The 20,515-nt window shown below is 27.6% G+C and overlaps 5 protein-coding genes across 7 annotated transcripts; 4 read left to right on the plus strand and 1 right to left on the minus strand.

The window, feature by feature from the left end:
- The first annotated feature begins 315 nt into the window (after positions 1 to 315).
- Positions 316 to 3,255, plus strand: LOC124499883 (uncharacterized). The gene is made up of 3 exons (XM_047063874.2): positions 316 to 1,749; positions 1,820 to 2,505; positions 2,581 to 3,255. Exons 1-3 carry the CDS (start codon positions 783 to 785, stop codon positions 2,887 to 2,889), a joined length of 1,962 nt encoding a protein of 653 aa, XP_046919830.2. The 5' UTR covers positions 316 to 782; the 3' UTR covers positions 2,890 to 3,255.
- LOC124499906 (transmembrane emp24 domain-containing protein 2) lies at positions 3,023 to 4,432 on the minus strand. The gene is made up of 2 exons (XM_047063904.2): positions 3,879 to 4,432; positions 3,023 to 3,810 (listed from the first exon to the last, which is right to left on the minus strand). Exons 1-2 carry the CDS (start codon positions 4,084 to 4,086, stop codon positions 3,359 to 3,361), a joined length of 660 nt encoding a protein of 219 aa, XP_046919860.2. The 5' UTR covers positions 4,087 to 4,432; the 3' UTR covers positions 3,023 to 3,358.
- A 71-nt stretch (positions 4,433 to 4,503) lies between these two features.
- On the plus strand, positions 4,504 to 5,990 carry LOC124499919 (uncharacterized). Of its 2 annotated transcripts, none has more exons than XM_047063918.2 (4): positions 4,504 to 4,876; positions 4,955 to 5,031; positions 5,101 to 5,310; positions 5,388 to 5,990. In XM_047063918.2, the coding sequence occupies exons 1-4, from the start codon at positions 4,729 to 4,731 to the stop codon at positions 5,487 to 5,489; spliced, it is 537 nt and encodes a 178-aa protein (XP_046919874.1). In that variant the 5' UTR covers positions 4,504 to 4,728; the 3' UTR covers positions 5,490 to 5,990. The 2 variants fall into 2 exon arrangements, with proteins under 2 accessions (XP_046919874.1, XP_046919875.1); XM_047063919.2 differs by having other exon boundaries at positions 5,101 to 5,317; positions 5,388 to 5,445.
- Positions 5,991 to 9,395: 3,405 nt separating this feature from the next.
- Positions 9,396 to 18,603, plus strand: LOC142597531 (uncharacterized). Of its 2 annotated transcripts, XM_075731030.1 has the most exons (3): positions 9,396 to 10,632; positions 13,891 to 18,135; positions 18,210 to 18,603. In XM_075731030.1, exon 2 carries the CDS (start codon positions 14,033 to 14,035, stop codon positions 17,834 to 17,836), a length of 3,804 nt encoding a protein of 1,267 aa, XP_075587145.1. In that variant the 5' UTR covers positions 9,396 to 10,632; positions 13,891 to 14,032; the 3' UTR covers positions 17,837 to 18,135; positions 18,210 to 18,603. The 2 variants fall into 2 exon arrangements, with proteins under 2 accessions (XP_075587145.1, XP_075587146.1); XM_075731031.1 differs by lacking the exon at positions 9,396 to 10,632 and having other exon boundaries at positions 13,748 to 18,135.
- Positions 18,604 to 18,683: 80 nt separating this feature from the next.
- LOC124499897 (PI-PLC X domain-containing protein 3) lies at positions 18,684 to 20,463 on the plus strand. Its single transcript, XM_047063893.2, has 2 exons — positions 18,684 to 19,116; positions 19,191 to 20,463. Exons 1-2 carry the CDS (start codon positions 19,002 to 19,004, stop codon positions 20,159 to 20,161), a joined length of 1,086 nt encoding a protein of 361 aa, XP_046919849.2. The 5' UTR covers positions 18,684 to 19,001; the 3' UTR covers positions 20,162 to 20,463.
- The last annotated feature ends 52 nt before the right edge of the window (positions 20,464 to 20,515 follow it).

A 20,515-nucleotide genomic window follows, 5' to 3' on the forward strand; every position in this document is an offset into this window, starting at 1 on the left:
TCATCATCATCACCCGGATAAAATTGTAATTACGATGATGATATGTAAATGATGATTCGTAACAAAATCGTATACAGTGGCTATTCGATTTACGAACATCATTCTGTTTATGGTTAACTATCATATATATATTGAACGAATATCGTATCACCAATCATCATCAAGCAATTTAAATTAAAAATTAGAAAAATTCGAATTTTTCACTTTTCCACAATCCACATCAAGTTAATACATTGTGCAAGCACTTGCAGAGTATAAAAATTGCAATTAAGCTTCTTAATAGATAGCGATAACATTTTTTTTATTATTATTAGTGCGCGTTTTTTCATGATGATGATGGAAATTATTGTTGCTGATTGAATTGAATTGAATATTGGATTCTTCCATTTTTCTTTTTTTTTTCTTCTTCTTCTTCTTCGCCCTTCAACCACACACACACACGCTTTCATTCATGCTACTGCCAAAATGACCATATCATCATCATCATCATTATCATCATTCTTGCTATACTTTATTTGTATCCACTCATCGTTTGTTTTGCTCGAAATATAACGTTGTTGATGATATTATATTCGTTCATTTTTGATAACGTTAAACTGTTGAGCTCATTTGTCAATGTAAACAACAAGTGAAAGTTTTTGTTTCATGAGTTTTATTTTGTTTTCATCCTCAAATTACTCAATTGATTTTTTTTCTACTTTTTGATTCATTGTCATCTTTTGTTTGTTTGTTTGATAAAAGTAATTTTTTTTTGCATTGATTTTAACACAATCATAGCCAAAATGTTGAGTCGTTCAAATTTTTTTATTATCAAATTTGAAAATGAAAAAAAAATATTCGAATATTCAACCAAATTCTCGCCACGACATCCACAACATGACCATAAAATAATAATCAAGGATTTTTTTAAATCTCATTCTCCATATCGATTTCGATTATATTATTTCCAGGATGATAAAATTTTCACAACATTTCCATTGCAATCTGACCATATTGAATATAATGTAACCACAAATTCAGATGAAAAGATCAAGTTATCTATTAATTTGGAAAAATGTTATGATAATTTCAAAGAATCATTGATTCGTCCTATTGAATTTGTTCGATTTGTTATTGGACACAAACGTAAACGGATTGGTTCCAATATCATTATTGACCATAAGATATCAAATGATCGATTAATTTGCTTATCAACTGAATTTGTATCTAATAATGATTATGATGATATTGATTCACCAGCTTGTGAATTTGATTTTGATAATTTGCTCTTTATTTTCAAACAAAGATTTATGGTTGTTGATACAAATTTTAAACCTCTCCAAATGAATTATGATGACATTAATCAATTGATCAACAAACATTATGGCGGATTAACTATTGAAAACTACATCGACAAAATCAATTTGTCTGATTGTGTTTTTTTCAAAGAATTTGGCCTAGAATTCCAACATTTCGCGTTGACCTCCCATGCGATGGTTAAACCAGTAATATTTCCATGCTCTTTTTCTGTATTCAATACTCCAGAGAAAAAGATTAAATGGGTTTTTTTTAACTTTGACAAAAACTTTCAAAATTCAAAAGAATTTGCCAAATTATTTAAAGAAAATGGTAAAAAATTCAACTTTAATATGGATGATTGTTATTTGCAACAACAATGTATTGAAAACGTTGATTTTAATGAATTGGAGAATATTTTCCAAAATATCGTCGCACATGGTGTCGATTATGCCCTTTTTGGAATACCTGATGGTATGTGTATTTCTTAACAAAAAAAAAATTAATTTCAATTTTTTCAATTTTTATTTATTTTTAAATTTAGATATGAAAATTAACGGTATATCTGCACACGACATTATCAAATATTTTAGTCTCATCAAGTTCGGTCAGCCATGTCAAATTTTTCGCACAAAAAACTTTAATCATAGAATCGATTTTGATGTCAGTTTATTCATCAAAATGTGCCATCGATTAGGTGTATTTCCTAATATTATTAAACAAACATATTGGGGTTCTATTGGATTTAAAGATTTTTGCGATTCAATCATTATGGCTGTTAATTGTGATACACAAGAAATTCAAGGCCAACCATATTGGATCATGTCACTAGTTGGATCAAAAAATCATAACTACATGTTGTACAATGAAGCTCATGTAATTGGAAAGAAAAGAAATTATGCACTTTTACGTGAACAATTGTATCAATTGATCTGCAAATATGAAAAACGACATGAACGAATGCCTAAAACCGTGATTCTTTATTACAATGAAAGAAATGAAAATGATCTCGTTCAGATTAAAAAAATGTGTAAACTTTCAATGTTTTCTAGTCAAACTGAATCGATAAAATGGGTGATCATCAATGTTGTTTCTCATAAAAATATGGCTGGAAAATTATTTGAAAAACCAGAAAATGAAGGTAGCTCATTTTTCATTGCTGATGACAAATTTTTGAAACCAAATGAATTCATTCTTGGCCACGATTCAAATCATGATAATCCAACATCGGTAACTTTAAAATACAATCAATTGGTTGGTTTATATATTCATCTAATAATTTTTTTTGTTCTCTTTTTCGACTAGGAAACAATTTTAAAATGTGCTAAATTCGTAATCAATTCGGATCAAACCTTTTATGGAGATTTTGCAATCGCACATGTCACTGATTCGCTTTGTTATTTATACAGTGAAAGCCTTACCCTTAAGAATCAACCATTGCCATTAACATATGCAATCAATTCCACAAGACAAGCTTTCTCACGATTGAATGGAAAATTGACCGCAAACAAAGCATATTCAAATGATTACGATGAAGATGAATGGTTATCGATTCTCAATACATCAATGAAATTTAATTTTCTTCACAAAAAAATTGCTAATCCATTCGTCTAAAAAATGGAATTTTTTTTTTTTTTTTTGCTTACCTCAGGGTTGAATACCTTGATTTTTTTTCTCGTATTTACTCAAATTTTTATTTTTTCTTTATAAAGTTTTTTTCGATTTGATTTTTACCGGAAAATTGACACTTTTTTTTCATTATTCGTATGTATACGAAAAAAAAAAACGAAGAAGAAGGTTTTAATCAGTCATTTTTTTTGTGGGAAAAGTTTTCAGTTTTAAATGATACGAAAATTTTTTACTATTAATGACTATAAGATAATTTTTGTAAGTTTGTTTTTCTCTGAAAAAATTGATAAAATGAATAGTAAAAAAAGATAATGATTTTCTTCGAATAATAAACACAATACAATTATATAATATGATGATTATGAATGTAAGTTGAATGATGACAAAATTTGATTATTAAATGAGTTTTTTTTTGTTGCTGTTGTTGTTGTTATTGATGATTAGTTATTTTTTTTCAAACAACTCGCCGTACTTCAAAAAAACGTTTCAAATAGAATACCTGGCCCAATGTAATGGCAACCAATAATAATGCCTCAAAACATGCCCATAATAATACACGTGAATTAGTGGAATCATTTATCTGTCTATGAATACGATCACGTACAGTCATATATTCTTGTTCATGTTTTACTGATGAAAGGCCACTAGTTAAATCTTTGACCATTTCTTCTAATTTATTATGATCATTTGATCCAGATGATGAATCATGATGAGCACCACCAATACCATCTTTATTTTCATGTTTAGCTTTTTCTTCAACATCCATTGAAAACATTACCACTTTTGGTGTCATTGATGACATTTTATTACCAAAACAATATTGATAATCACCATCCATATGTGCAGCAAATGTATATTTTCCACTTGATACACGTTCTTCATGATGAATTTCTTTATGATCGGGACCTAATATTTAAGATGAAAAAATAAGATTTTAAAAAAATAGCCATTTTATGTATTGTTATTTAACATACCAACAATGGAAAGATCGAGATCAAGGAATCCACCTTCAACCACTTCGAATGTTAATCCCATTTTTGTACCGGATGCAACACGTTCAAAGAAACATTCTTCACCATGTGCATCTATCACAAGAAAATATGAATGAACAGAATTCAGGCAAATGGCTAGAATAATAGCCACAATAAAAATTGATTTTGATTTGACTGTCAGATTTTTCATTGTTCAATATATTTCTCACAATAACTATGATGATTGAACCGGACTGAAAAAAAACGATACAAAAATTCGTAGATTGAAACCAAATCAATTCACTTTCAATTTCAATATTTGTTGTTTATGGTCTGGAAATTCATGAAAAAAAAACAAATGCAATGATAGTTGATCAAGATTAAATGTTTCTGTTGGTGTGAAATTGTCGGTATTTTTCACCGAAGACACGTCACACTGAACGTTATTGTTGTGTATGTTTGATTCGATTTGATTTCCAAGAAAGTTTTTTTTTTACTCAATGTGTTTGCCCAGAAAATTTATCATCATCCTGTTGATTTTATATTTGGCCTAAATTGCGATTTTTATTTTTTGCACTTTCAATTTTTTTTTTCACTTGAATCAAGCTGTTTAAATATTTGGACAAAATGAACAATTGGAAATAATTTTTTTTTCATCGAAATTGTGAATTCATATTTTGTTCCAAAAAAAAAAATTTTTTTTTTACGCCAGTTATCATTTTGTTTATACAGCCAGCCATTTAATGTGTAGAGCTTTTTTTTGTTTCCGCGGTATAAAAATGATCAACAAAATCGAAATGAAATTCTTGGATTCATCATCATCATCATCATTTCATCAAAAATTTAAAACGAAATGGAAATCTATTCGATGAGAATAATAATAGTGATTATTCTCAATCTTTCCATGGCATTATCAATGGATCGAATCGATGTTCAATTACGTCGTGAACAATTTCGATTATTTCAATTATATCAACAACAATGTTGGATACAAAATCGTCGTAAGTGTTTTCTTTTCTTTTTTTTTGTTTTTTTTTCATTCATCATATTGACTTTTCATCTAATGAATCTACAATTAGCAATCAAAGTGGATCAACTTTTATCGTTGATAAATCAATGTGCACGACCACATTTAATGAGAGCTGATTTTATTCCGGTAAATTTTTGCGTTTTTTTTTTGTTTGCAAATTTGAAACAAAAAAAAATTTTTTTATTCCAAAAAAAGCATGATATATTTCCATATCATTTTGATCGAATCAATTATGAATGTCTTAATGGTTTTGTCAGTCCACAATGGAATATTTGTGATCAATTTGTATTGGATTCAATGATGAAATGTTGGCTACAACCAAAAGATATGGCCATTTGGTTTCGATTACAATTATTATATCAATGGAATCGTGATTCTATGGCAACATTGGTTGAACAAATAATGGTATATGGTATTTAAATCACATCATTTTCAATTGATTTAAATTGAATTTTTTTTTTGTTTCTTTCAATCACATATAGAATGATTGTACGTATCTATTGGAAATGATAAACAAGAAAAATATGGATGAAAATGGCAATAATGAAATCGTAGACAAACGAAATCAAACAAAATCTTTGTAATTTAATAATCCTGTAATCATTATGGTCATCATCATCATCATCGAATGACCTTGTGTGTGTGTTTACAAACATTATAAACCACACAATTGACCATTGACACATGCATGTGTGAACATCAAACAGAACAAATAAAGCACAACAAAAAAAATTTTATTAATGTCAACAAGGTCATTGCAATGCATGAAAAAAAACAACAACAACAACAACAACAACATCTGGCAACATCTTTATTCTATGGCCAAACGAAAACAAAAAAAAACAAAAAAAAGGAGAAAAAACTCTTGTTCATCTTTACCAATAAAATCACAAGACTTGTGAACTGATCGCATCACCAAAAACCACCACCACCCCTCCCCGTCACACATACAATCAAGCATCATCAAACAATTGGTGGATTTCATTTTTATTCATTCAGATTGATGGAATGATGATATTATTATATATATATTATTATTATGGCTGTTAAAATAACGAATAAAGAATAAATAAAAAAAAACGAAATTTTATGATTCTAGAAATTTTTGTTTTTTTTTATTATTTATTTTTTTCTTCCATTTTCATTTTTTTATTTTCCATTCTCATTCAGCTATCTATCTATATATGTGAATAGAAATCATTATGATGATGATTTTTTTATGATCAAAAAAAAAGCAGCGGTGCTGGTGGTGGTGGTGGTGGTATATATTTAAAATTTTCATTATATACGCAGAGAATATCATTAAAAATTTTTTTGCTGTTTTTTTTTTAATTTGTTCTGTAATATAGCTGTTTTATATATTTATTTTATAGCTTTCTTCTTCTGTCATCGCGTTGTCGATCGACCTCGGACCAACCAACCGACCGAACAAACGACCAACCGAAATTGAGTTTTTTTTTTCTTGATTTTTTTTTCTCGATAAACCAAAACGACGAAAATCCCATTCGATTATAGCCCCGATATATATATATTTTTATTTTTATTTTACTTTTTTATTTATTTTTTTATTTTATTTTACAAACTAGAAAAAATGGGGGTGATGGCGATGGTAGTAGTGGTGGTAGTGGTGGTGGTTGTGGGGGTGATGAACAAACTTTGAAAGTTTGCCGTTTGAATTTTTATTTTTTATTATTTTTTATTTTTATTTTTATTTTATTTACACTGGATTGAATATATACATGAATGAATGTGATAAATTTCAGGGATTTGCAATGTGAAATGGAATGTATGAAAAGATAGTTAAATAGATAGATAGTTAGATAGATAGATAAAACGACCAACCGAGAAAGCTTTTTTTTTTTTGTTTGTTTGTCCACTGAACACAAACACACTACTGGGGAGAAAAAAAAATTGAAAAATTCAAATTTCTAAAATGCAAACGAAAAATGAACAACTTATTACCATTTCATTTCATTTATAGATATAGATAATATAATATATGAGCTGTGTGTGTGTTGAGACAAGCCCAGACTATTTTCATTTCATTTCATTTTTCATTCATTCATTTTTCTATTCATTTATTGTTGTTTCTTCTTCTTCTTCTTCTTCGTTTTTTTTGTTGTCTTCAACATTAACATCTTCTTCTTCTTTTTCTTTAAACGATAATATATAAAACTCGCTTTTTTTAAATTTTTTTAAATCATTTATTGTTACCTTTTGGGAGAAAAAAAAATGCTGTTTAAACTCATAAAAATAGCGAGAGAAAGACGAACGATTCAATTCCACTTCCATCTACACACACACACATACACACAAATACCAAAAACACCGACATTGATCATTAATAGAATTATGGGATTTTTTATTATTATTATTATAAAATGAACAAAATATAAATGAATCCTGTTTTTTTTTCTGTTGTCTTTCTTTCTTTCTTCATCATCATCATCATTCGGTTCGATGTTCGATGTTTTGACTTTTTTTTTTTTGCTTGCTTTTCGTTTGTTTGTTGCTTTTACCAATTCACGTTCATCTTCGTCGTCGTCGTCGTCGTCGTCGTTGTCGTCGTCATCGTCGTCGTTATATTGCTATAATTTGGTTTGGTTTGGTTTCTCATATATTGATTATGATGATGATGATGATTGATTGTGCCTCTGTGTATGTGAAATGAAAATCTTTTTTTTCTGTTTTTTTTTTGGTTATTCAATGCCTTTTATTATTGATTTACATTTGATTTGAATTTTTTTTTTTCGTTTTTTCGTGCGTGTGTATGTGTATGCATGTTACAAATTACGATTATCATCAGAAAATTTCAACATTTTTTTTTTAAATTTTATTCCATTGCATTCAATCAATCAATCATTCAATCAATTAATCAATCAATGGAGAAGCCACTTGAGTATATATGGGATTTTTTTGTTTTTTTTTTTTTTTTTTTGTTCGTTCATACAAGGCAAATAACATTAACGTTATTATCATCATCATCAGCATCAACATTGATAAATTAGCTATAAAAATCGAATCATTTTTTTTTTTTTAAAAGCCATTATTCGATTGATAATAAATAATATAAAGAGATTAACTCTTAGTTATTATATATTATATTTTTTAATTATATTTTTATTATTATACATTTAATGACAACAACAGCATCATCATCATCATCAAACGACAGCATCAACATATTTGATGATGATTGATTGATTGATTGATTGATTTAGATTTAGATAATGATTCGATTGATTTAATTGTATATATACAAGAGAAATGCGAGAAAGAGAGAAAATGTACAAAATATCATGGATTGAATACATTTGATCAATCGATTTAGGATAATAAGATATAATGATGATGATAAAATAGAAATAAAAAAAAAATTACAGGGAAAAAAATTGTGCGTGATTGTATTTGTCGATTGATTTTTCATTCATTTATTTTTTAAAATTTCATTTATCAAATGTGTGTAAGACATTGATTTTGATTTTTTGTTGTATGTAAAAAAAAAAAATTTTAAAATAAAAATTCTATTCTATATTAACACATTTAGATTCCTGTGTTTTTTGCTGTTGTTGTTGTTGTTGTTGTTTTTTTTAGACTGTAGCTGTGTGTGTATATCGTCATGAACTTTTGAACTTTATTTTTTTTTTTTGTCGTCGTTGTTGTTGTTATTGCTGTTGCTGTTGTTTTAGTGAATGCGTTCCAACATTAATAGAAAATTTTAAAATTTTTTTTTTTTTTAAATAAATTATTACCACTACTAATTTTTTTTTTTTTTTTTTGGATTCCATAATATTTTAATGTGTATGTGTGTGCGATGTGTGTGTGGTGTGATAAACAGCCACCACACTACTTGTTATTATTGCCACTAGGTTTTTATTACTAAAATGGTTCTTCCATTTTAGTAATAAAATGGATTAAAATTATTATAATTTTTTTTTCTTCTAAAAAATTGAAATAAATAAAAAGAATCCGCATCAATTTTTTTTTCATTATTTTTTTCTCCAACATCTTCATCATCATCATCATCATCCTGATTGAATTGTATGAACATCACATCGCATTTATCAGTGTATGTGTGTGTGTGTGTGTGTAGAAGTAGAAGTGGCAGTGAATTCTAAATTACACCACTACTACTACGACGACGAAAAAAAAAATTAAATATAAAAAAAAATCTAATAAAAAATAATGGCCATATTTTTTTTTAATATGAATTGAGACAAAAATTCTTCGATTCTTTTATGATAGAATAATGAAAATGAAGCTGAATTACCAAACGATATAGTTTTTTTTTTGGTGATGATTCTGTAGTATTCTGTATTTGCAGTATTATACTCTGATTTATATATAATTTTTTTATTATTATTATTCATAATTTTGTTTTCCGATTCTTCATATATTCATAATAATTATTATTAATGATGATGATGATGAAAAAAACGTAGAGAATTTCTCCCATTTCAATTCTTTCTTGTCTCTCTGTGTGTGTGTGTGTGTGTGTGTGTCTGCTATGATGAACTTTTATATACAATTTTTATTTGGCTAAATGAAAATGAAAAAAAATTTTTAATTCCAAAAAGTGCATGGTTTTTTTGTGTGTGTGTGTGTGTGTGTGTGTTTGTAAAACAACGCCGCCGCTGCTGCTGTTCATCTTTTTTTTTTTTTTTTTTTTTGGTTTTCACCCCCACCCCACCACATTCATCAAAATCAACTTTATTCAATGCTTCTACAATTCTACTTCTACTTCTACTTTTTTTTCTATCTAGTTTGTTCGTTGTTCGTTCTTTATATTGGATTATTATTATTTTCATTTTGGAAAACTGGTACTCGTTTAGATGATCAAGAAAACTAAAAAAAAAAAAAAAAAAAATTTCATTTTTTTGTGGTAGAAGCATTCTGAAAACAAACGTTAAACACAAAAAAAATTCTGCTTTTTTTATAATAATAATAATAATCATCATCGTTTATTATTATTATTATTATTTTGTAATATTGAATCATTCGCTTGGCTTGTTCAGTGTGTGAATTTGTATTGGATGAAATTATTACTGGTTATAATAACTGGCAACACTACCACCACCACCATCAATAGTCAAGCAATCAACCAACTAAACAACTATACCAAGCCACACAACCACCACCACCACCACCACCATCATCATCATCATGAATAAATAAATCCACAATAAGGATTCATTTTTATTTTTTTATTTTTTACTTTCTACCCTATTTTACAATTATTACAATTATAAAATTGCAACAATAATAAATGTGATGATGATGATGATGATAATTATTGCCATCATCTTCATTGTTCATGTGAATGTATTCCAGATGAATTAAAAACGATTCTTCAATTCTTTTTATTCTTGTTTAATTGAATTCTAATCATCAAACTTTGTCTCTTACAACACATTTGACATTTGTTTCTTTTTTCATATGTGTGTGTGTGTGTCGTTATCATCATCATTCTCCATTCCATTATGACAACAAAAATGATAAAATAATGAATCACAGTGACAGCGAAGTGAAATATCAAATGACATAATATGACACATTATGAAATTGAATTCTTAGAAAACTTTTTTACATACACACACACATACACACATCACACATTTTACCATTTATCGTCATCAATCAATCAATATTTTGAATTTGAATTTTGTCGTTGGCTTCCAAATATTTGAATTTTTTTAATACAATTCTCATTCAAATTGTCGATCAACGGTGTGTATGAATTTTCATTTTTATTTTCTTTTTGATCATATTTCAAACAAACGTACAAGAGACAAAAAAAAATCAAATTAAATCCACTTTGTATCCAAAGTGGAATGAAAAGCAACAAGAAAATTTTGGCCATTCATGATTATCACACACACACACACACACACCTGCACATCCATAATCATCATTAATGGCCATGAATTTTATTGGATTCAATTTAACATTTTTCTTTTTTTTTCTCATTATGAGATGATGTTTAGTAGTGGTTACAAACAAACATTACATTACATTACATTACAAAACATCCTATTTAGTTACAATTTTTTTTTTGATTTTAATTAAATTCATCATCAAATTAACATAAAAAAACATAGGTAGGTGTCTGTGTGTGTGTGTGTGTTTGTATACGTTTTCACATGTATTTAAATGAAGCCAATAGCGGCCGCTGTATTGTGTGTGTGTTTAGTGTGATGATAGTTTGCAGGTTTATTTGTTTTGTTTAACTTGAATTTAAATTATTCTTGATGATTTTTTTTTCTTTCGGATACATTTGATTATAGCGTTGGTGATGACGCCCACACACCACCATTCATTTATACTACATTATTTTGACATTTCAACTTATTCCAAATGATGATGAAAAATCCAAAATGCATAAAAAAAACTTAATCAAATGAGATGACTGATTTGCACTTAAATCTTTTCCATTTTATTTCCATTTTTAATCTCATAAATGTCATTTTTCATAAACATAAATTTTGAATTTTGAAAAAAAAGTTTTTTTGTTGTGCTCATTACATGAATCAATTTGATTTGATTTTTTTTTTTTTTTTTTGCATCATCAAATTTTCAAGCCAAAAAATTAAAATTCTATAAATGAATTGAATGAATGAATGAATGAATGAATTGAAGAAAAGAAAAAAAAATTATCATCATGAATGAATGGAAAAACATGGGAAAAAAAAAATTTTTTTTTCTTCTTTTCATTTCTTTCATCATATATAATATTTACATCACACATCTGTCTTGATTGTGGAATGAATGATTATTGAAACACCATATAATCATCACCGATAATAATAACGATTATGATGATGATGATGATGATGATGATGGAAATATTCCTGATAGAAACAACCAACCAGCAGCAAGCCAGCCAGCCAAACAATTTTTTTCATCGATTCAGCCATTTTTATTTTAATATATCAAATTATAATGGATTTTATTATTATTAAACAACCAAATGAAATTTCCATTTTATCCGTGGCAAGAGCATCAAGATTTACTTCACTAAAAAAAAAAAATTTTTTTTTTCATTTGAATTTCATTTCAAGTGCTGTTCATTCGTTTTTAATGAATAAAAGTTTTTGTTGTTGTTGTTGTTGTTGAATAGAATTTGAAATTTTTTTTTTCATTTTATTTTTTAAAAGTTATAATTATGTGTTTACAATTACAATTGATTTTTTTTTAGTCAGTCCATTGAATGAATCGAGAAAGAAAATAGAAATTGTTTGCTTGCCACACTCAAAACCACTCAAACTACTATCAACCAGATAGCTAGAGAGAGAGAGAGAGAGAAAGGTGAAGAAAAATTCAAATTACAAATTTTCTTCCATGTGAATATAACGAATGAATGAAAGAAAGAAAGAAAGAAACAAAAATTTACATACAAATTTCATTTTTCTAGCTTTTCATCTTTTTTTCAAATGATAATAAATTTTGAAATTTTGAATTTTTTTGGCTGAAATTTTGAATTTTTTTATTATTATTATTATTATCAAAATGAACAAATGAATTGAATTGAATTGAATTGAATATGAAGAAAAAAAAAGACGTAAAATTGAATATATATGGCCACCACACCTTTTAATCAAACACATACAGTGTGAAGTGGAGTGAGAGAGAGAGAGAGAGAGAGAAGGGAAAATAGTTTTTTTTTTACCTGAAAAAAATGGCGCATATCAACATTTGGTCTGATCTGACAAACAAACACACACAGTCATCATACAATCTATTATTATTATGTAATCAGCCATTTATTCATATACAGTCGTGTGTATTTGAATAATCTGGATGTTTTTTTTTCAAATTCATTTATATATTACGTGGAAGTTTGTTTTTTGTTTTTGAATTTTTTTTTTGTGAATATTTTAAAAATCGATAAAATTTTTGCAATTTTAACAATATGATGATGATGATGACTCACATCTTGACTACACTACACACAGTTGTTCATTTTTTGTTTTGATGAAAAGAATATCCGAGATACTTGAAATTTTTTATTTTTCACAAATATCTGCAGTATATAACACATCATCATTATCGAACATATAGTGAGCGAAAAAATTGAGTGAGAGAGAGAGAGAGAGATGGCAAAATTATGAATATAATAATTAGTTTTGAAAGAAGAACAAAGAAAGTAAAAAAAAAAAAAAAAATTTCCAAAATCCCATCCAATCGACAGGCAAACACAAAATTTAAATTTCAATGAATGAATTTTTTTTTTATTTTATTTTTTAAAATTAATCATTAACACAAATATGAATGTGTGTGTGTGTGTGTGTGTGTTTGTAATTCAATACAATATACATTCATTTGGTTGATTGAACGCCGTATACGCACGCAAAAAACACACAATTTTTATTATTATTATTTTGCCTTTTGTTTTTGTTTTTGTTTTTTTTTTATTTTGGTTTTGGTTTTCTTTGTTTTGTTTTCGTTTGCCTATTGATGATGATGATGATGATATATATAATATATAATATAATCCTGGTTTAATTCACCAAACATTTCTTTTTTTTTTTGATATACACATGTATGTAAAAAGGTGATTGAACTTTTATTATTTTTTTTTCATTTCATTTGATTTTGATATATATATGATTTTTATTGACTTAATATACTGAATGATGATTGTGAACAACAACAACAAAAACGATTGATTCTTCTTCTTCTTTTATTTTCGGTTTTTTGAAAAGACCAAAAAAAAAAAAACGATTGTGATGATGTGATTTTTGTCACCACAATTTAAATGATATAATATCTCTCTCTCTGTCATTACGGTGAAAATGATGATGATTCGATGATTCGAATGTGTGTAAAAAAAAAATACAAAAAACTTGGCGCCATCTTGTTTCTGCCGTTTGAGTTTTTTCGAGTTGTTTATTTTGTTTGTTTGTTTGTTTGTCGTTCATATTTGTGTAAATGTTTACAATTGAAATTTTCAATTTTACTAATTCTTTTTTTTTTCATTTATTTCAGATTTCTTTCTCCTTTTTATTGAATTCACTTCTTAATGGACTATATTTATATATATCTTGATGATAAAGACAAATATTTCATTGATATTTTTTATTTATTAATGATTTGAAATCTTACCCGAACAAAACAAAACAAAAAAAAAATGAATGATTCGACAGCCACAACGAAAGAAGTTGGTGATAATCGTATCATCAATGATGATGGATGTAAAAAATTACCATCATCATCATCAACAACAACAATATCAGCAGCAGCAGCAGCATCATCAACAGCATCAGCAGCAGCAAAAATATCAACAACAACAACAACAATACGTGATGTCAACAATGATCATGATAATGATAATAATATGATGAATCCAATTATGATGATAAATCGTAATAAGAATAGATTAAAAGATAATAATAGAAATCAACGGAAAACGATAAAAATGTTGGAACAAGTAGAAAAATCATCCAAACTAATAATGTTTGAACAACAAAATCGTCGTTTAGAGACTGAAATTGATGAAATGAAAGAATTAATATTTTCAATGAAACATTCGATCAATATATTGGAAAAAATTCGTCGTACATCACGTGAATACATTCAATATATGCGTTTATTATTTTTTGCATGTGTCAAGAATAATTCCAATGAGATAAACAAATTGCATAAAATTATTGCCGAAATTGATCATGATCTAGATAATTGGGATCAAAAATATGAATCAATCACATTGTTTCAGACTAATAGTGGTAATGATGAAAAAATACGTTCATTATTCACTCTTGGTAGTAGTGTTGGTGGTAATAGTAGCAGCAGCAGTAGTAGTATAAATTCAAAACAACAACGACCAAAACAATCGATCAATTTGAAACGAAGAAAATTGAACAATTTTAATATTAATATTCATTCTGATGAAAGATTAAATATGAAAAGAAATTCAATGAAAAATATCATCAATGAACAAGCACAAAATTTTAAACAACAACAAACCAGATTGCCATCTACCTCAAATACAATGATCAATGATAAATTTTGGTTGAATGATTTGAATCAAAAATTTCGTACAAAATCATCAAAAATGATGATGATGCCAGAAGATGATGATTATGATTATGATGATGACGATGATGATGATGATGATGATGATGATAATAATGATAATGTTAATGTTAATGGTATCAGTGGAACTGGTAATTATGGTTATGATGAAAATATTGATGATAATGATAATGATGACCACGGTGATGGTGATGTTTATCGTGATAGAGATGATCTCATTATATCTACAGGTGTCAATGATTGTTCATATGGTAATCAATCGATATCATTACCAAATGATAATGTGATCGATCTCAATATGTCTAATGAAACAAACAATATGATAATACCAACAGAACTTTGTGAAGTTTCTATGGATACAGCATCCAATAATAATGAATCATCATCAATTGGATTAAATTTCTTAAATTCTGGAATGGAAATGGCCACTGATTTATATGAATCAAAAAATGATAACAACAATATGATGATGATGAAAAAAGATGGTTCAAAACAATCGGCAACGATTCAAACAGTGATTGAAACATTCTATAAGAAAATTAATAAAAAAAATCTACAACGACGACAACAATTAATGTCAACATCAAATATAAATATGAACATGAACGATATGTTGTTTTCTTCAACAAAATCATTGAATAAAGCAACTATTGATACTGCTGCACAAAATCTAGCTAATCGAATGAATCATACAGCTAGACGTGAAACATTGACACCCATTCAGATGCAACAACAACAACAACAGCAAATGACCGGTACATCATCTTGTATTGTAACAGCCAATAATGACATACCACAAACAGATTCTATCAATCAATCGAAATCAAACGTTAATGCTCATCAATCTTCATCATCAATCAGCAATAATAATAATGTCAATAACAAATCATACAATGATTATGATAATCGTTCAAGTTTAGGTGGTGCTCATCGTACAAGAAATTTGCGAAATTTACCAGGAAACGGGAGCCAATCATCAATGGTTTCAACATCTGTCAATAATAAGCAACAACAACAATCAATATATTGTTCATCATCATCAACATCATCATCATCATCATCATCATCATCTAGTGTACATAACCAGATTGTACCAGTTCCAACAAATGCAACTACCAATCGGAACAGTATTCATAGTGGACGAAATAATAATATTAATAATCAACAAAATACCAATGATCATCAACAATCAAATTCATTACAACAAAATTTTATGCAACAACCAGCTAATAAACCATTATTATATTGTGATTATAATGGTTGCAAATTTCAGACCAATATTCGACAACGTTTAGTTATGCATAAACGTGTTCATCTAGGTGAAATACTTTATCATTGTGATGTTGAAGGTTGTGGATATTTTTCCAATTATAAAGGCAACATTAAAATTCATAAAAAACATCGACATCGTTCAACAAGTTCGACCTATACAGGATCGACAACAACGACAACGGCAACAACAATTTCGTCTTCATCACCATCAATAACGAATCGTGCAACAACCAGATCAATATCGGCATTAGCAAATGAAGCACAATCACAACAAAATCAAACAATGAATGCAACAAATACACAGCAACAATCAACATCATCCTCGTATATGGATGATGTTGTTGATAATGGTAATAATGATAATACATGCGATTTAATTATGGATAGTGATCCAATTGTACCAAAACGCCGTGGTCGTAAACGTAAACAACGAATTTATTCAAATGATTCATTTCAACGACAACAACAACAACAACAACAACAGCAGCAGCAGCAGCAGCAACAACAACAACTACAACAACAACATTTTGCATCAGGCAGCTATTCCAACATGAATGATGATAATAGTAATGGTAATATTAGTATGGATGATTCAATTACAGCTGAATTTGATTATGGTATGGATGATGTTTCATTATTTGTTAATGATCAATTTGGTACCGGTTCAGTTGGTAATAGTTTAATCGATAATAATATGATTGAATCATCATTTGATAAAAATCAATCTAATGAATATGAATGTAATGTAGATAATTGTAATTACAAGACACGTTGGCGTCAATGTATTATTGGACATCAATATCTACATGCTGGTATTAAACCATTCTGTTGTGATTATCCTGGTTGTAAATTTCGATCAAGTTTACGTACAAATGTTGATGTACATAAACAATCACGTCATCGAGATTTTTATCTAACACAACAACAAAGATTACGACAACGGCAACAACAACAACAACAACAACAGCAACAGCATCAGCTACAACCGCAACAACAACAACAAATGTCAACAAAATTATATAGATGTCGATATCGTGATTGTCAATTTTCAACACCTTGGTTTCAATCTCGTAATAATCATGAATCACGTGTACATCAACGGAATCCAAATTATGATAATAATTTGAAACTATTAATGAAAAATCAGATTAATAATCGACAGAATAATGGTATCGTACAACCGGATGATGATGATGATGACGATGATGATGAAGATGATGAATATTATAATGATGATTATGATCCTGATTATGATGAAATTGATGACGAAGTTTTAAATCAATTTAATGGTGGTACTATAATGAATGAACATATCGATAATAACAATAACAACAATAATGATGACAATAATGCAAACATTGATGGTAATGGTAATGATGAAAATGTTGAAGATGATGATGATGATGATGATGATGAAAATCCAGTTTTAATTATTGATTGTCAACAAAATCAACAATTAAATGATGATAATATTAACGTAATTAAAAGTGAATCATCATCATCACTAATAATAAATCAGAAAAATGATATCCATAACAACAATAGCCATAATAATAATATTGATGATGATGATGATGATGTCAGAAACAATAAAATTGTTACTGATAATGATAAGAATGTTGATTGAATGCAAAAAAATAAAATAAAAAATAATTAGCAAACAGGGTAAAAAATAATAATGAATTCGGTATTGAATTAATAGCCAATATCTACATTAAAAAAAAAACACAAATTCATCAATACACACACACACACACACATCCACTGCCTAATTGTATGGGGATACATAGTTTAAATTTTCATTGCTGGATCAATATTTCTTTTCATTTTAATATATATAAAAATGCCTTAGCCAAAACAAAACAATAATGATGATGATGATGGTGATTTTTTCAATTTTTCCATTATGGAATTCATTCATTCCTGGTATGTTTTTCTTTTTTGTTTAATTTAATTGATTAAATGACTGTTTTTTTTTTGGTTGTTGTTGTTGTTTACAGATTCTCATCTCATTCATTTCATTCTGGATGATGAAATTCATTTGTCGTTCTTCCGCATTTCTTCAACACACACACACAAATCCAGATCCAAATCCACCTACCCGCACACACACACTCATCTATAAAAGACTCATTTGTACCACCAATAAATGACCGAAATTTTTTTTTGTTTTGTTCTCTATTCATCATCAATTATTGTGTTTGTGTGTGTGTGTAATTTATATATTCGAATCTCATTGTTTTTAAACAACAACAAAACAAACCAAAAACACAACATTTCTTTTCATTCCAGTAAATACAAATCTCTTTCTTTTGTTCATTAATTTATCACTTTTTTTGTACTATCAATGAAAAAAAAATAAAAAATAAAATTTAAATTTTTAAAAGTTTATAATCGAAGTATCACTGTATTTTTCGAAAAAAAAAACAAAAATTCCAGTGGCAACATATTTTATGAAGGGATTCGAAAATTTTATTGCATAATGAAAAAACATATATAAACACAAATTTTTTGTTCATCATAATAATAACAATGAAAAATTGAAAATAAAATACGATACGATATGTTTTCATTTCATTTTCAAAATTTTCTGCCCATAGCTGAATATTTATGAAATTATTATTATATAATATATGTTATGGTCTCATCAATATAATATTCTCAATTTTTTTTTTTTTTTGGTTTCCTCCCAAAATAATACATCATTCCTAATCATCAGTTTTTTTCACACTTTATTCTTGTCATCAATATTTTGATTTCGTTAATTCTTATCATCAAATAAAAATACCATCATGGTAAAAGTTTTTCAATACAACAAATCTTCCACTTATCCATTCAATGCTGATTGGATGTCAAAATTGAGTGATAAAAAGAAACGGCAACCAATTACAGAGCTAATTATACCTGGTATAAGTTATGATTTGATTATTCATAATATATTGAAATTGATTTGATTTTTTATTTATTAATAATTAAAATAGGTTCACATGATTCCGGTGCATATAAATTGTTTACCGAACTAGGCATTGCAATCGACCGTCCTGAATTGAATACATTTTGGATTAATCACTTTTCATTCATCACATTCCCGATTATTAATCGTTATTCACAAACACAAAATCAAAATGTATTTGAACAATTGAAATCCGGTATAAGATATTTGGATCTACGTATCAGTTTGAATCCACTGGATGATGAATTCTATATTACACATAATTTCTATGGTCCACCATTATTGATTATTCTGTTTCAAATACGACGTTTTATTAAAAATTATCCATCTGAATCAATCATAATTGATATACAACATGTATACAATGTTGATTCTGAAAATAAATTTAATCGGCTTATGGATTTGTTTCGAACAATTTTTCTCGATCAAATGTTTTTACATTCAAAGAAAACCGGTGAATCGTGTATACCATCCATACACGATATGGTCAATAATCGACGGCCAATTATGATGATTTATCGTGGTGATTATCATTCGAATGAATTGCCGGATTTTTTTTGGCCAAAAACTGCCATTTATAGTCCATGGCCAGATACACGATCTCCATTATTGCTTCAGAAATTTATCGACAAAATTCTAGCCACATCAATCGATCATAGTCGTTTGTTTGTCATACAAACAGTGTTGACACCGAATAATCGATTTGTAATGAAAAATTTTTGGAGTAGCTTACGTCGTTTATCTGAACCAATTGGTGAAATTATTACGAAATTATTTGCGAAATTCCACTCTAGTGATGATGATGATGATTATGATGATGAAGATGAAGATGATGTTCAACATGAAAAGATGAACAAAATCAATATTGTTATGTATGATTATATTGATCGTCAAACAAATAATGGACAATTTCTTATTGATCAAATTATTGCAGCTAATTTTAACGAAACTACTATTAATCATCATGACGAATTTAATTTGACGAAAAAAGAACAATAATTAGGCGCTTTGAATGAAAAAAAAATGAACCAAACAAATTCATTCTCATTTGAAATCGATTCTTTCTTCATATATAATTTGATTGATTTACATATCGATTGTTTTTTTTTGAAATGTAATTGTGATTTTTTTTTAAATTTTAAATTTTGCTTTATTTTTTTTTGTTTGCTTTTCATATAATTCATATATATGTGTTGTATGTGTGTGTGTATTTGAATTGATAATCAATCTCATACTTTGATGTTTTTGAATTTGAATGTGATTTTAAGATAAATTAAAAAAAAATTTTTTTTTCGTTATTTTAGTTGACTGTCTTTTAATGATGATGATGATGATGATGATGCATTTAAATTT

Source organism: Dermatophagoides farinae, chromosome 5, assembly GCF_024713945.1.
Source record: "Dermatophagoides farinae isolate YC_2012a chromosome 5, ASM2471394v1, whole genome shotgun sequence".
Lineage (NCBI taxonomy): Eukaryota > Metazoa > Arthropoda > Arachnida > Sarcoptiformes > Pyroglyphidae > Dermatophagoides > Dermatophagoides farinae.

What these genes read in the sequence shown, in the direction of transcription:
- LOC124499883 (XM_047063874.2), top strand. Translation starts at nt 783, where the DNA reads ATGTTGAGTCGTTCAAATTTTTTTATTATCAAATTTGAAAATGAAAAA. An exon ending in CCTTTTTGGAATACCTGATG is followed by an intron (nt 1,750 to 1,819) that starts GTATGTGTATTT and finishes TTTTAAATTTAG; the next exon opens with ATATGAAAATTAACGGTATA. An exon ending in ATCATGATAATCCAACATCG is followed by an intron (nt 2,506 to 2,580) that starts GTAACTTTAAAA and finishes TTTTTCGACTAG; the next exon opens with GAAACAATTTTAAAATGTGC.
- LOC124499906 (XM_047063904.2), bottom strand. Translation starts at nt 4,086, where the DNA reads ATGAAAAATCTGACAGTCAAATCAAAATCAATTTTTATTGTGGCTATT. An exon ending in TCTCGATCTTTCCATTGTTG is followed by an intron (nt 3,811 to 3,878) that starts GTATGTTAAATA and finishes CTTAAATATTAG; the next exon opens with GTCCCGATCATAAAGAAATT.
- LOC124499919 (XM_047063918.2), top strand. Translation starts at nt 4,729, where the DNA reads ATGGAAATCTATTCGATGAGAATAATAATAGTGATTATTCTCAATCTT. An exon ending in TGAGAGCTGATTTTATTCCG is followed by an intron (nt 5,032 to 5,100) that starts GTAAATTTTTGC and finishes TTCCAAAAAAAG; the next exon opens with CATGATATATTTCCATATCA. An exon ending in CATTGGTTGAACAAATAATG is followed by an intron (nt 5,311 to 5,387) that starts GTATATGGTATT and finishes AATCACATATAG; the next exon opens with AATGATTGTACGTATCTATT.
- LOC142597531 (XM_075731030.1), top strand. Translation starts at nt 14,033, where the DNA reads ATGAATGATTCGACAGCCACAACGAAAGAAGTTGGTGATAATCGTATC.
- LOC124499897 (XM_047063893.2), top strand. Translation starts at nt 19,002, where the DNA reads ATGGTAAAAGTTTTTCAATACAACAAATCTTCCACTTATCCATTCAAT. An exon ending in TACAGAGCTAATTATACCTG is followed by an intron (nt 19,117 to 19,190) that starts GTATAAGTTATG and finishes TAATTAAAATAG; the next exon opens with GTTCACATGATTCCGGTGCA.